Source organism: Aulonocara stuartgranti (genome assembly GCF_965226115.1).
Source record: "Aulonocara stuartgranti genome assembly, chromosome: 4".
NCBI lineage: Eukaryota > Metazoa > Chordata > Actinopteri > Cichliformes > Cichlidae > Aulonocara > Aulonocara stuartgranti.
This window is the reverse complement of record NC_138942.1, coordinates 17,536,825-17,551,361: the sequence shown is the minus strand read 5'-3', so window position 1 is coordinate 17,551,361 and position 14,537 is coordinate 17,536,825. Positions and strand designations below refer to the sequence as shown.

The 14,537-nt window shown below is 38.9% G+C and overlaps 2 protein-coding genes across 2 annotated transcripts in view; one reads left to right on the top strand and one right to left on the bottom strand.

Moving 5' to 3' along the window:
* Positions 1-2,718, bottom strand: pvalb5 (parvalbumin 5). Its single transcript, XM_082529135.1, has 5 exons — positions 2,703-2,718; positions 2,060-2,136; positions 1,019-1,151; positions 572-681; positions 1-313 (listed from the first exon to the last, which is right to left on the bottom strand). The coding sequence occupies exons 2-5, from the start codon at positions 2,118-2,120 to the stop codon at positions 291-293; spliced, it is 327 nt and encodes a 108-aa protein (XP_082385261.1). The 5' UTR covers positions 2,121-2,136; positions 2,703-2,718; the 3' UTR covers positions 1-290.
* A 1,078-nt stretch (positions 2,719-3,796) lies between these two features.
* Positions 3,797-14,537, top strand: part of lmtk2 (lemur tyrosine kinase 2) — a 32,264-nt gene continuing 21,523 nt past the window's right edge. The window contains exons 1-3 of the mRNA XM_082529109.1: positions 3,797-4,333; positions 13,911-14,044; positions 14,259-14,412. Coding sequence (XP_082385235.1) covers positions 4,231-4,333; positions 13,911-14,044; positions 14,259-14,412 — 391 coding nt within the window. The 5' untranslated portion in view covers positions 3,797-4,230. The remainder of the gene's footprint in view (positions 4,334-13,910; positions 14,045-14,258; positions 14,413-14,537) is intronic.

The following is a 14,537-nucleotide window of genomic DNA, read 5'->3' as shown; positions in this document are numbered from 1 at the left end:
AAAAAAGACAAGCAAAGAGTAAGTTTACTTCTTTAATTGTTCACATTTATTGATTCAAGGTACCTGATTGATTAAACACAAACATGTTTAACATCCAACTTTGGTCATCTGTCTACTAAACATCTTATACACGTTGCATCACATGAACAGGGAGAGCAGCAGGCAGGTACAGATTTTGTGAGGTTTTTGGTCTTTGCATGAAACAATCCAGAAAGTCAAGATCTCCATTGCAAATCCATTATTCAGAACAAGGGTAGACAGCCTCGGTCGTATGTGTATGTAGTTTCTCTTTACTTCAGGAGATCACAAAACTCTGTGTGGGGGAAAAACAGAGACAGCCAAAAGTTGAATTGTGGTTGTCATGCAGCATTACAGTTAAGCAAGATGACTCAACAAACAAGAAATCTTTTGTTTTCTTTTTTTTTTAACTTGTTGGAGAGCAGAAGTTTATTTGCATCAGTTTTTTTTAAAGACTAGAATTTCAGCACTAAGTGGTGGACAGCTCCTCAGCACAAATTGCTCTGATTTCACATCTGCTAACAGCTCTTCTAGATGTTTTACAAACACTCACCTTCTATTCCAATCTTGCCATCACCGTCTTTATCCCCAGACGCCATCAGAGCTTTGGTTTCAGCCACAGTCAGCTCTCTGGCCCCCGGAGAGAAATTCTGAAGAAATAGTCTGAAGGGTAGACATAAAAACAAAACAAAACATAGAAGCAGTAAGTTCAGACTGTATCTCTGCTGATGCCTTTTCTTCACCTCTAAGCCTTTTTCAGTTGTCCCTGTCCTCCTCACTCACTCAATTCATGTATCAGTCAATTCATGCAAAGCGGAAAGGCTGCTCCATTCATACAGTGACCTCTGCCTGAGGCCCATCATGAGGGACAGTTACGACAAACTGCAGATGTAACACACATGCACAAACAAACACACACACTCCATCTGTACCACCATGTGCTCCTGCTCAAGTCTTTCAGCCACACACACACGTACACACACATGCACTCCATCCTTACTTGAGCTCCTCCTCTTCGATGTATCCACTCTTGTCTTGGTCCAGGACTGTAAACACTTTTCTCCTGTCTGCTTCAGATAAGCCAGTCAGTCCAACTTGTTCAAAGAATGACTTGAAGTTGAATGTGCCTGGAGCTACGTTGGACCACGTACACACACACACCAAACACACATAGTTGAGAGAGGAAGAGAAACAGACACATGGGAATAAGAGGTCAATCACACAATGACAAGAAAGAAAGAAAGAACGACGGGAGACTGAATAGACATGTCGCATTAACTCATTCGCTCAGATGACTTTCATTCTTCAACCAATGACATTTACCAATATACACCCTGTGGCACATCACTGTCTTATACCATTACAGGCTATGTCATTATGCCATTAAAGCAGGCAAAGCACAATGAATATGGCCCATAGGTCTAATGCAAATGTTAAAAGCCTTTTATTTACAGTCATAGTGGAATTCTTCTGGTACAAGCTACCTTCAAATAATTTCAAAGGACTTTTCTGAAAAAGACTTGCACACACTGCAGTGGAGTTTAAAACTTCTGATTAATAAAACAAAAATCTTCTTAATGCTATTTTGCCTAAAACATTACTAACAGGCGGGTTTGGTTGAATTAAGGGTATGAAAGCACTGACATTTGATTTTCATCAGATCAGTCGAGCTTTGTCTGCCTCGTCATGAGGACATAATTTCTAGAGATAAATATTTAAGTAATTTTGGATGTGAGGACTTTACAGCTTGTGTGATTTGGTGTTCTATGTGTTAATGCTCAACACAACCACTTTGGAAACTACTCTCCTGCCACATGGCTGCCTGGTTACCTGCAGGTACCCTGTCCCCACTGTGAAAATCACATGATACAGATATGCCCTGTGGGAGTGGGTTTAATAAGCACCTCTGTGTGTGCTGTGTATATGTGAATGGACCTATATTCCCTTGCTGTAAAGTACGTGTTCTTATGTTCACAATTAGATGCTTGCAAAGTGTGTATTTTTCTTGGATGTAAGTTTTAGTGTGCGCTGTCTGACTCACCTTGACAAGCCTGGACTGCAGCCTGTATGTCCTCGTTGCTCAACATCCCTGCAAATGCCATGGTCCTCTGTGGCTGCCTGAGGGATACACATACACATGCATGGAAGAAATGCAAAGTGACACTAAATTGAACTGCTGAGGGCATTTTCTGCTGCCAGATAGCTGCAACTGTCAAAGAAAAGCAGGACTTGTGGATAGGTTAAGCATTATCATCACCTACGTGGGCATTTTTCTGATCAGCACAGTCAAAAAGAGAGCTGAGTGGGACCTTTTATCAGCAGGGCAGGGCTGTACCATTTTAACAATAAAGTAAAATTATTATAGCTATAAACAGCATAGGCTCCACAGTAGGAAAAATGTTCATTGTGTGGTATCATTTTAGCATCGTATGTGAATTGGATTATGGTTTTCTAATGTTAAACACATTCATTTTTCCACAAAGGAAGTTGCAGGTAACTGAAAAGGTAATCACAAATAGGTCCGAACATTTTATTTTTTTTGTCTTCCTACATTTAAACATTTATATCCCCCCTCTCTTAAAGCTAGAGGACTAAAGATTCACAAAACAGTGACACACAGCTATCAGCGCACAAAGAATTTGCAGAAAAACTGCACTTGAATTTGCAGAAAAAGTGGTACTCACCGTGCTTCGGGTGAGGTTTGGAGATCTCCGTTGCTCTTGCTTTGTGCTTGTAAGCCACCAACACTCTCTTACAGCTTCGTGATCCTGAGTGCAAGAAGCAACCTGACGTATCTGTCCTCAAACCAAGGGAGATTTCCTTCACGCCACCGACTGCCTCCTCCCCCTTCATCAGTTAATCAGAGCAGATAATTTTCCCATTCATACTGTTTTGTGAACTTGCATCCATGACCAAAGCACAGTAAGAACATATTCACATCCCAACACATCTGATCCTCATAAACATGCATTTTTCTGCAATTTATCTATTTTACTACCACAGTTGCTATGTTGGTGCTGTAGTATTGTAGTACATTTGTAGGGAAATTAATAAGGATTATACAATCAGGTACACTCAAGTGAAAATGGTAGTTGTCCTTGATTTTATTACACCTATGTGGCAAGTTTTAAAACATGCAATGAAGTCAGTCTTAACAGAGCATGTGATTTTTATGCGTTCTTGAGCACAACATGCTGAATTAAAAAAAATGAATTAAAATACAGGCGAGATTGTATTACAAATAATTTCATACCAGTATTCCAAGTAATACGCAAAATAACATATATAACCCATCCTATGGATTACATAGGAATTACAGGTTTACAGCAATATCTACATGCATTTAGTCTTGATGCCGTTTTGGGGACAGATTTTTTTTAGGCTATTTCTATGTTTGGTTTTCCATGTAAATCTAACAACGAGCCATATTTATATGAAATTCATACTCACAATAAAACAAAAACAACGAATAAAACCACACATACCCATAATAAAGGTCCTAAAGGTAGCATCACTCGTCAAATACATTCATAAATTTTTGTAGTTTATAACTTGCCGTAAACACAGATATAAACATTTTATATAGAGAGGTCTTCTTTCATAACCACTTTTACGTGCCTCACATGGTTGGCGACTGACTGAATGCAGAAAGCTTTCTTCAGCTTTGATACAAATCACTGGATTTAACTGACTGAGAATAAAGCTCGAACCCGATTGGCTGTGGGAGTTCAACGCGACGGAATTGTCCCTTGTAATTGGTTTAGGCTGCTGTCAATTCCTTGAAGTTTCACGGCCCACTTTCAGTGACGTCACGGTGTACAGGAACATGGCGCTTTGGAGGAGAGGTTCTTCATGATAGTCAGGGGCTATAACGATTGAAATTCCCATTGTTGTGTTCATTTAGACAACACTAAAGTACAGACACTAAATATGAGAGGCCGCGAAAGGTGACCGCCCCCTCTGTCTCCATGGATACCCGACCACTGCGTGTGGTAGCGGCGTTTGCTGTCGTCAGCTGAAACTCTTAGCATCGATAGCTAAAGCTAGTTAGCTGGCGAATAGCCAGACGCAAAAACAGACAAAATGTGCTCGTTTATGTAGCCTAGACTAACGCGAAGCTGCTATTCAATGTTTAAAACACTTAAGCCTTTTTTAAAATCAGCCATTTATTTGATTTCACGTAGCTAACATTTTGTTAGCTAAGCTATAAGGATGGAGAACCGCCGTGTATATGTTTTGTTGCTGAGCTTTGGGATTTTTCTATCGGCTTTGGGACTGTCTGAAGGCGCCCCTCTTCAGTATGGTCAGAAATCAGGTAAGGCAACCGATTCACAGGTAAAGTGTGTTGTGTTTGTCCACATGAGAGGATGTTTTGCTGAAATTGGTAGCTGGTGCTAATACGAAGCTAAAAGCTAACAACACACTAGCTTGAACTGTATTTCCGGTTATCCAGACAGGAGTGTTTTCAATGGACGGGTTGTCATACTTGTTTGTTTGGTTGATCACAGAGTTATCAGAATATCGGTTCTGGTCTTTCCGTAGTTTGTTTAATAATGATGAATAACTGCAGGTCATTGTCACGACTCGGCCAAATGGCACAGTGATCAACACAGACGTTTCCTTTAACTATTCTCGGAAAAACACTAATTTATTGCTGCAGGTTTATTTCTGATTAATATTTAACAGCAGAAAGCAGTGATGTGTGTGTTGTTGCTTCCTGGTACATAGATGTTAACCTTTTACTGGGATTGGTCTAGGTGTTGATGTAAACAAGTTTAAGGCACAACAAGGTGGATGGTGGCCTACCCGCATGGAAATAATGTTTCTGGTTCTAAAGTGAACCTTGATTAACTTGCTTCGATGACTACAGTGTAATATTTCACCCAAATAAAGAGTCCTGTTATGGTTGGGGCCTCATGAATTGTATGTGTTCTTTGAAGAAAAGTTGCTATCTTATTAAAAAATTAAAAACACTTAATGTAGTAATTAAGAGAGTCTCCTGTTCAGGACACAGCTGTAAAAACGGAAGAAAACTGTGTTATTAGGTTACTAATGTGACTATTTCATATTTGCACAGTCACAAATCACCAAAGAAATACAAATGTGAAACAATCATCTTCTTAAATAATCAGTTGAGATGGAATATTCAAGATTCCATAATACTTTGAGCAGTCATTAAACGTTACAGTGCTATGAAAAAAATATTTGCCCCCTTCCTGATTTGTTTTTTCTTTTTGCATATTTTTCACACTTAAATGTTTCAGGTCACCAAATAAAATAACTGAAATAAATAGAAAATATTTTGCAATTGTTAAATTTGGTTTTTCATTTATTAAGGGAAAAGTTTACCTAACCTACAAGGAGCTATGTGAAAAACTAATTGTCCCCCAAACCTTATAACTGGCTGTGTCACTTTTGGCAGCAGAAAATTAAATAACTGGCAATGAGTTTTTAGCATTGTTGTGGAAATTTGGCCCACTCTTTGCTAAATTGTTTTAATTCAGCTACATTAGAAGGTCTTTGAGCATGAACAGCCTGTTTAAGGTCATGCAAATGGCTCTCAATCAGTTTTAAATCTGGACTTTAAATAGGTTACTCCAAAACCATCACCACCTCCTTTTTTTTTCTTGAACTATTCAGAGGTGGACTTGCTGATGTGTTTGAGGTCTTTGTCCCGTCTAAAGTGTGCTTGAGCTTCAGGGCACATATTGTAGGCCAAATTCATGCTTGCATCAATCACAGCAAGCTGCCCTGAAACAGCAAACCAGCCCTAGACCATCACACTACAACCACCATGTTTGAGTCTTAGTATAATGTTTTTTTTATGAAATGCTGTGTTTGATTTACACCAGATGTTACAGGATGCAAAATTTTCAAAAACATCACCTTCTTTTTGGCAAATGTGAAATAATCTTGTTTTATTTTTGGTCAGCAATGGTTTTTGCCTCAGAACTCTTTCATGCATGCCATTTGTGCCCATTCTCTTTCTTATTGTTGAATCATGAACTCGAACCTTAGCTGAGCCAAGTGAAGCCTGCACTTTTTTAGATGTTGTTCTAGGTTTTTTTGTAACCTACTGGATGAGTTGTTGATGCGCTCTTGCACTAATTTTGGTAGGCTGGACACTCATCAAAAGGTTCACCACCATTCCAAGTTTTCCATTTGTGGATAATGGCTCTCACCATAGTTCACTGGAGTCCAAAACATTAGAAATGGCTTTCTAACCCTTCCTGATAAATGTCAGTGTTTTGTGTCTCATCTGTTGTTGAGCTTCTTTAGATCTTTGCTTGATGTGTTACATTTTGAGATCTTTTAACCTACTTCATGTTGTCAGACAGGTTTTGTTTAAGTGATTTCATTCAACAGGTCTGGCAGTAATCAGGCCTGGGTGTGGCTAATGAAATTGAACATGGCTATCTGAAGAAAAAAATGTGGTTAGTCACAGATATGTTTTTTTTTTTTTCTTTCACATAGGGCCAAGTAAACCTGGATAGTTTTATTGCCTTAATAACAAAAAAAAATCATAATTTAAAAACTGTATTTTGAATTATCTAAGGTCATCTTTGTCTAAAATTAAAATTTGATCTGACACATGTTAATGTGAGAAATGCACCCCCCCCCCCCCCCCCCCCCAAAAAAAAAGAAAAAGAAAAAAGAGAAAATAGAAATCAGCAGTAGCTGTAATACTTTTGCCACAAAGCTACGAGAAGCTTCTTCAACTGAAGAAGCTTCTCGGATGAGAGGTGAAACGTCTTCAAGCAACTTAAAGAAGTCCAGACGCTTTTCTTTGCAAGCTCCTTTGACAACATGTTTCCTAGCACATTACCAACACTCGCTGGTAATGTGTAACTATAACAGATTCCAGTCTTATCACTACAAGTTAATGATTAGCAACAGCGTTGTTTGCTTAATCATAACGAATAGCACAGGAAAGTACAGTGTAAGATGAAATATAGTCCATATTTTTATTATTTTATTACACAGCAACCTGTCCTTTGGTCCATTTTCCTAGTCTACTTATATCTGTGTGTACACATGATATAATAATTCTTGATTATTTGATTGTTCAAAGTTTTGACTTTAAGTTTCTGATTGTTAATGAGATTGTTCTTATGAATATGACTTGGGCTTGCCAATCTGCAAGGGATATTCCGTTTACACATGACAAACAGGGGTAAAAATAGGTTGTTAAGCTTTAACCAAAATGTCAATGTTTAAATTGTAGGGCATAGCCAGGTGATATTTGTTTGATTAGTCTACAAGTCATTAACCTTTCACTACTCTGCTCAGTGACTACCACTACAGACTGTTGGACTGTTGGAGATGCTTGTAATAAGCAAGTTTATCCTTTAGCAGTTGTTTATTTTCTAAATGGTGGAAATCAAATTTAGTTTTGTCCCTAACCAGACAGAGATAAGTATTAGCCTATTTTAGGTGCCTCTGTTTTTTCGTTTGATTCATGATATTCTCAGACTGAAGAACCTTAAACTAACCCAAAGCTTTTAGCCACAGTGCCATTTGCCATTTTGTGTGTAACTAAAAGTAGACATCCACTGTTGTGCACACCGGTCGGTGGGTGAAATCTGTAAAAAATGGGTCAACTCCTCCTCTCCCTGAATGCCTGCTGAAATATGCAGTTTAACTGAAATAGGAGGTGGCAGCTCCCTGCTGTATTGGTCCCAAAAACCAGTTGAGTCATTTGGTGGGGCCTGCCAAGTCATAATATGAACCTATGACTCAAATAAAGCCTAATGGAGGAGAACTGATCCCATGTAGCGCTGCCGTGACCCAGCTCCTGTTTTTTTGTATCTGGCTGCTGCTGTAGCCTCTCTGGGAGCCCTGCACTGCCTGGAACCCTGTTGTTTTGCTGAACCAGGTAGTGGGTATGTGTCAAAAAGCTACCCGCAATTACAGCTGAATGTTTTTCACAGGATTGGTGTGAGCTTTGGAGTTATTAAAGCCATTTGTTCCAATGATTTATCCCACTACTCATTTTAATTGCTGTAATTTAAATAGAAAGGGGCATTGGCTGAAAAATAGCCAGATGTGACATAATTTAGTGCCGACTGAAACAGGGCTGTTAAGTCCAAGCTTATCATTAGCTTGGTTTTGCTTTAAAGTTGTTAGAGGTCATTGCTGGTCTAGAGAATATTATAAAACCCTTAAGAACTGGATTGCCTCATTTTTAGATCCAGATTAGTATAGTAATGGCTTGCTGTGTGGTTTGAGAAAAGTAAATATAGGGCAAAGCTACTTTGATTTCCCTCTGAAACATATTTGCTTTGGCATTGTGGAAAACCCCAGTAAGAAAACACTCTGTCTCAGTACAAGATTCTCATCTGGGGGGCAGTACGGATGACTGGTTTGAAGGCTGACACAGTAACAGCACAAAAATGCATTTGGTGGATTCATATAATTTTTAGGGATGTTGGCCTAAACCATGCAGTGATGTGCATCTGTTCACCTTTTTAAAACCATGCCTTTTTAGCACGGAGTCCTCAGCCAGAATTGTCTGGGTCAGGTTTTTGCCTTTACTTGCCTTGTTAATGGGTCATTTGCTTTTCACATAAGAATATCAATCTTGACATTGCTATTGCATAAATGGACTTAAAGGCTTATAGTTTTATATAATATGAATCATTTATCTCTGGCATTACCTATAGAGTTTGCTTACAGGTTTGAGTTGCATGTGTTTATAAGGAAATATTATGTTTAATTCTTGTTTTATTCACTTAACATTTTTGATTGTTAAAAAGTTTCAGTCTGGTTGGACGTTCAAGACTTAACAATCCCTCTTCATTGTTCTGTTGATGGTGATGATAATTGCAAGGTAAAGAACCCTTACATTTAACAGCTGTGAGTACACATGCCATTTATAGCTACATTCACTGGTCCAATACACTACAGAGCTATTTAATCTTTAATTTCTCCTCTCATCAATATTTTACTGGATACAGTTTCTCTGTTGCAGTCTTAAGCACAGAGGTTTGTGGAAGTAATCCTTTAGAAAGAGCACTTCATAATGGTGGTCTTGCTGTTGTTGCTAATTTATTTGCATCATAATATATCATCAACTATCATTGACTTACAAAGATCTTCGTGATATCTATCACTGGCGATTCAAATTGTAACTGTGCACAGTTCTCAGTGAAAGAGGCCACAGAATTCAGTTTACCTGCACCAGTTTTGGGGTTGTAGTTCAGTATTTTCTGCCCAGCAGGGAAAACATTAGGCATTCAGACATTAGTGAAAAGAAGCAGAGTGCATGAAGGACTTTCATTATGATCATAAGTAAAGAGAACAGATTAAGCCATCTTTTCTATTTCTGTCAGTGACTGCTTGGTGTTCTGTGGCCGACACTAAATGAATCTCAATCATGGCTGACACTCTGTATCATATCTAATATTCCTCAGGGAGTTGGAGGGATTGCTGCTCCATCTTCTCTACTCTCTGACAACCTATGCTGTGTGGATATACCCCCCCTCCCCCGTCTCAGATTAGAACTTACTAAATAGTTAGACCACTGTACAGCCTCATGTGCCAAGCTCTTGCCTTAAGTTTATTTCAACAAAATAATTTGTTACCTGCCACTGTTTTGCCTGAAATTGCAAACCTGTCAACCTAGAAATGATATGGCACCCACATTTGTTTTTCTGATTTTTTTTTCAAGAGAGTTATGTGCAAACTAAATACTCATACAGTCAGAGAAACAGGAACAAACCTTTCTCTTGGTAAATAAATATAATCTCAAATGATGAGTGTGATAGGTGTTAGTGGTTCAAATCATCATTCTGTTGATTACCCTTGGTGTTTCATTGAGGAAGAACACCAGAATTTAATTCACAGTTATATTTATTTTCAATTTCTTGTGTCATACTGCCTAAGCATAAAATTGATGTGTCAAAAACGGCTAGCAATTACAACAGTTTCCATGCTGACGGAGCAAGGGCAGATCACAATTTCATGTTTGTGAAATCCTCTGACATTCTAAACATGCACATGAACTGTGACACCTGTTCAACTTAATTTCCTCCCAAAATTGGGCCCATGTTTACAGTTCAAATTTTAAAACGGAATGCAGTGTTAAATGTTGAACCTGAAAATGTGCTGGATTGGATGTTGGATTTCTCATTTGACTTACATTTGTTTTTACTGTGGTAACTGACCTATAGTGAAGTCAGATAGCACCCAAAGTCTTTCACTATGGTGCTATGCTGTTTAAATGTCTGTAGGGGTGGGTGATATAGCCAGATGAACCTTTTGTAACTAGAGATGGCACGATACCACTTTTTTATGTCCGATACCGATATCATAAATTTGGATATCTGCCGATACCGATATGAATCCGATATAGTGTTTTTTAGTCAACAAAACTGTTTTTTAAATATCTTGCTGCATTTTGTATAAGTTCATACTCAAGTTTAAAACAACAACTACACTAAAGCTATTCTGTTATACCTGTATGCAAAAAAAAAATATTTCATAGTTCAGCAATACTGATCAATCTAATAAACTTGAACCTACACCATCCTCCCTATTCTGGTATTTTAAAGAGTACTTAGCATAAATATTAAGCAACCTAACTAATAGGGTTCCAACTCCCAGCAACAACAAAAATAAATAAATAAAAAATAGGGAACCACCCCTCACGCTCCACCTCATGATGCTTAATCGACGTAATCAACCTTAATTTGATGCAGTGTGAAAAAAAAGGCACAGAAATCAATTATTTTTCAAGAAATATTAAATAGATTCAACATCTTTCTTCAACAAAATTGCAGACTGCACAGATGGTACCTTCCCAAAGGAAAAAGTACTATAGCTTACTAGGGTATTTATATTAGACTTAATAGTCACTATATACAGTAATTGACTTCTATTCATTTTACATCAAATTAAAACTTTGGGTGTCAGATAATTATTTATTAAAAGCTAGACATTTTAAATGAGAATAAGAAAGAAAAGTATGTCTTTGTGCCCCCTTTTCCCTGTTAATGCCCTATCGGCCCCCCTGGCTAAACTTTGCTAGATCCGCCCCTGCACAGTTACCAGCCGTCAGCTACGTAGAAAAAGATCCTCGAGTAGAAAGTAATATTAAATAAATTCTAACAACAGCTGATCAAGCTTAAACGTGCTGCTGTTGTTCAGCCGCTGGTTTCCTCTTTCTGGTGCAAAGTGGGCCAAAAACAAACAAGAGACACTGACTCGCACAGAAAAGCCGATCAGCTGATCATTAAGCAGTTTCATGATTGAAGTAGCAGCAAGAAGAGGCAGTCGCTTGTTAAGCTTAACGCAGGAATGCTTTACAAACATTCAGAGATGGACTTACACACTTGCTTTACTTCTCTCGGGATAACTTTGTCGGAGATGAAATGCCGGGTTGCTAGCGAAGCTCCAAATGCTATCCAGACCACCGACAGGTCCCGCATGCCACAGCCGCTCTATCACGTGATGCATACTGCTAACGTTCTGAGGTGAGTTATGGCGTGTTGCAAGTTTTGTGAGGTGCTTTCGTGATATTTAATGGATCGGATTACATTTTTTATTTTTCTCCGATATCCGATCCAGTAATTTAGGTCAGTATCGGACCGATACCGATACGTAATATCGGATCGGTCCATCTCTATTTGTAACCTGTGATGTAGCGTATACTTAGGGTACAGATTGTTAATGTCACAACATTCCATATATGCAGAATCTGCAAATATCCATTATGCATGTTTCCAGCACCCTTTTGAATCTCTGTTATAGAAAATTGAGAGAGTTCTGAAAGCAGTGTACCTACTAATTATTTTTTACTATGTAGATAAGCTAGCTAAAGTCAGATTTTTCATTTATTCCAAATCGGTTCAGGTGTGTGTTGCAATCATACTCACATGTTGGTGTGAAAGCCTGAGACACCTAGATGTGAGTTTGTCATCTGGATGTATTAGTGACCCAATTTCATCTGTCAGAAATTTTGTAGCCAGAAGGAGACTCAGTAGGTGTATACTGTCCTTCTAGCAGACACAATGTACCTGACAAGCCGCAACCAGTGGGACGCTGAATAAACATTGACGGGAGGCTAGGAAGAAGTGTCTCGCACAAATTCCCACTGCTCTCAACTCTCACGGGCCACATTGAGGTAGATTGTAGGTGGCTGTGATTACGTTCAAGTTATAAAAATAAATGCATTAGACTTTGGTGAATTTGTTACCTCATAATGAAACAAATTGATTCAGCAAGTCCTTTCTGTGTGAACTGAAAGTTGTCATCCATAAAAGATGATTCAAGCTGCAAGTGAGAGAGATTGACTTTAACGTCTTCTGACTGTTCACTGGCATTGGCAGTAAGACAAGAAATGCAATGACCAGTAGTCATACCATTCAAAGGAACAGTTAGAAATGAGCAGTGACATGTCGGAAATAAGGTGGGTATGAATCACGCACACCCTAACAAAAGAATGCGCTTTTGGCAGAAATGCAGTGAACATACAGGTGTTCTTGAAATACAAAGAGTATAGGTGGTGTTATGTTGTCTAGCAGCATGTCCAACCTTACAAACAGCAATGAGAATTGGTTGGTTGGACAAATATAGGTGATAGGTGGTTGGCGAGAAACACCTAATACATAATTATGAATGGTAAATAGCAATACATGGTGTGTCTTTTTTGTAGTGCTGAGGTACGGTTGTACACAGGCACCGATTGAGTTCCCATCAGTTTCTCTAGCCTGTTGTTAAGGCTAAACCAGGGCAAATATCAAAGTTATTTTGGTCAGCTTTGTCTTTTTTTTTTTTAAACATGTATATGCACAGACATTGGAAATCCAACTTACAGACCGGTGAAACCAGTGTACTTTTATTGTCAGGCCCAACCCTGGATTTGTACAAGGAAGGGCATCTGGCTTGAAAAGGACATCAACTTTGCGAAATCAGACATGCAGGTCATCAGATTTCCAGATCAGTCAGGGCCCGGGTTAACTACAGCTTATTAGATTTTAAATTAAAGGAACATAGCTTTTCATTCAAGTAGTTTTCCATATTCTTTATTCATAATTCACTTGAATATACTTAAACAAATTTAGACTTGCTGAAAGGTGGAATAATCTCATTACAACAAAACAGAATCAGTCTCAATAATCTGTTTATCTTGATGTTTCTTTTTTATTAATCTGTGGAAGCTAAAATTGTAATTGCAGTTAAAATTTGATAATGCACAGCCCTGCACATACATGCTGTATATAGTGCCCTCCGTCATCCTTTTGTCTCCTGTAGTATCAGCTTGTACAATTTGGTTAACTAAATCTGAGGCTCATGTGGTTTGGCATTAGTATAGCGAGTGAGCTGCAGCTGAGCAGCACAGTGGGTGGGTTGTGAGGATGCTGTCAGCCCTGACACTTGAACTGCTGGGCCAGCAGCATCCTCACTTGAGCAGATCTACACCCGCTGTCACGACTGCTGCACTATCAGCTGGTGATTGGCCAGCAGACACCCCCACAACTGCTTCTCTGAATACCTGATAAGGGATAGAGGTCATCTGAGAAGTCACACTTATTGCCACAACATTTTGGGAGAAGTGGTGAATCACTCATTAATGTATGCCATGCACAATGGTACAGATTGTTTTTTCTTCTCACTGCAGTGGAGTTGCAAGAGAAAGACAGTAATGATATGAAGAGGTTGTAGTGTAGTGCACTGTGCAGTTTATTTTTGTTGTCAAGCTCTAATGTACCTTTGTGGGTGGCTTTAGAAGTACTGGTACACTTCTCATGTGTTGTACTGCTGTCAAACACACTTATGCTAACCTAACACAGCTGTCATGTTTCTTCTTTATTCCCTTCTAATTTATTTTTGAATTCCAGAGATAGATGTGAATGATTCAGCACATTTTCTTTCTGTTTTTGTCATTTCAGGTGAAGGCACGGGGGACACTTTGTCTGTCTCTATCTACCTGTCCCTGGTGGTGTCTTTGATGGTGATTGTGTCCTTGGTGGTGGTGCTAGTGAACTGTGTGACCTGCTGCAAGGAAAGGGAGATCAACTTCAAGGTGAGAGTTTTGGCAGGCAGGTAGCCAGACACAAGTGAGTTTCATTTCCTTCATGCAGACTTGACTTGATGAAAACACAGTGGGTGAATGTATAATGTAATGGGCTGTGTGTAAATTTAGTCTAAAAGAGAGTCAGCGTTTTTTGTTTGGGTTTTTTTTGTTGTTGTCATGCCGTCAACAAATTTATACATGGCATATGTTTGTGTGGACGTAGGAGTTTGAAGATCACTTTGATGATGAGATCGACTTCACTCCGCCAGCAGAGGACACCCCTTCTATGCAGTCCCCAGCTGAGGTCTATACCCTTGCTGTGTCTCCTGTGCCCCTGCCTGGCCCGCCACACCTCCAACCTCCTGCCCGCATCACAGGTCTGATACATACACATTCACAGAATCATGTTGTATAAATAAACTTGGCACAAACACTAAGGAAATGTGTGTATCTTCCATGATTTCTTTGTTGTAACAGTGCTTTTAGGCAATAAGTCTTATAG